Here is a 1,129-nt window from a genome sequence, read left to right as displayed (position 1 = left end):
TCTATATTTATCATCCAAAAGTATATTAGTAGTTTTGATGTCCCTATGATATATTGGAATGGAAGTTGCTGAATGTAAGTAAGATACGGCTCCTGCAATCTCCGTAGCAATTTGCAATCTCATGTTCCAAGAAATTGGGAACTCAACAGTCTCGTTGTGAATGCTGTCGTACAAGGTCCCATTTGAAATGAATTCGGAAACTAGTAGAGGAACCTCAGTCTCCAAGCAACACCCCAATAGTTTGACCACATTCCGATGGCTGATTTGCGAAAGAATGACTACCTCRTTGATGAATTGCTCTAATTGGCTTTCATCAACTACCTTYGATTTCTTGACTGCCACAATTCTTCCATCAACTAGCATACCTTTGTAGACTGTACCTTGACCTCCTCGGCCGAGAATTTTGTTCTCGTTAAAGTGATCAGTAGCCGTCTCCAACTCACGTGACGTAAAAAGTATGGTTCTATCAACTAAAGATGGTTCAGCTTCTTCTTGTTGCTTTAGGAGTAACCACCATTGCGTTTAAAAAACCTCTCTCTTCGTCTCCTTGCCTTTGTTTTCTTGATTACTTCGTATAATGCATAGATGAGTGCTATGAGAAAAAGTAACCCCATGCTTATGCTAACACCTGTAATTGATTAACACTGCAACCTCAAACATTTAATACAAGTATAGAAATAATGCATGTTAAATTCTCTTATACTTTTATACACTACAAGTAACAAGGTTTTTATAGAGCAAAGTTTTAGAGAAGGATTTGGAAGCGTATCTAAAGATGATTTTTAGAGAAAGAACTACATGATAAAAAGTATCCTTCTAATATATATACATATATATATATTAGAAGGATATTCGCGCAATGCAATGAGACACATCTTGATTTTAATGTTTTGTTTTATTTTTTTGTCTCTATTGATATTACACCATGGTTTTATGTGGTTTTAATAAAGCGTTAATGCTTTTATGTTTGAATAAAATATAAATTCGAATATCTCATAAAAATTTAAAAAATATATTGATATTAGTATTAAATTAACTATTTAACTGTTCACGTTTTTGTATAATTTATTTAATTCAATTTTTTTATTGTAATTTAATTTAGATTTAATAACAAAATAATTTATTTTTG

At 31.9% G+C, this 1,129-nt stretch overlaps 1 protein-coding gene across 1 annotated transcript; it reads right to left on the bottom strand.

The window, feature by feature from the left end:
• Positions 1 to 87: 87 nt before the first annotated feature.
• LOC112505629 (putative wall-associated receptor kinase-like 11) lies at positions 88 to 498 on the bottom strand (the record flags this gene model as incomplete). The annotated part of the gene is made up of 1 exon (XM_025109508.1): positions 88 to 498. A coding segment is annotated over one exon (411 nt), but the record flags the coding sequence as incomplete, so codon positions are not given.
• Between the last annotated feature and the right edge of the window lie 631 nt (positions 499 to 1,129).

The sequence above is a fragment of the Cynara cardunculus genome, unplaced genomic scaffold (genome assembly GCF_001531365.2).
Source record: "Cynara cardunculus var. scolymus isolate 2C unplaced genomic scaffold, CcrdV1 Un_Scaffold_13427, whole genome shotgun sequence".
Classification (NCBI taxonomy): Eukaryota; Viridiplantae; Streptophyta; class Magnoliopsida; order Asterales; family Asteraceae; genus Cynara; species Cynara cardunculus.
This window is presented reverse-complemented; position numbering and strand designations above follow the sequence as displayed.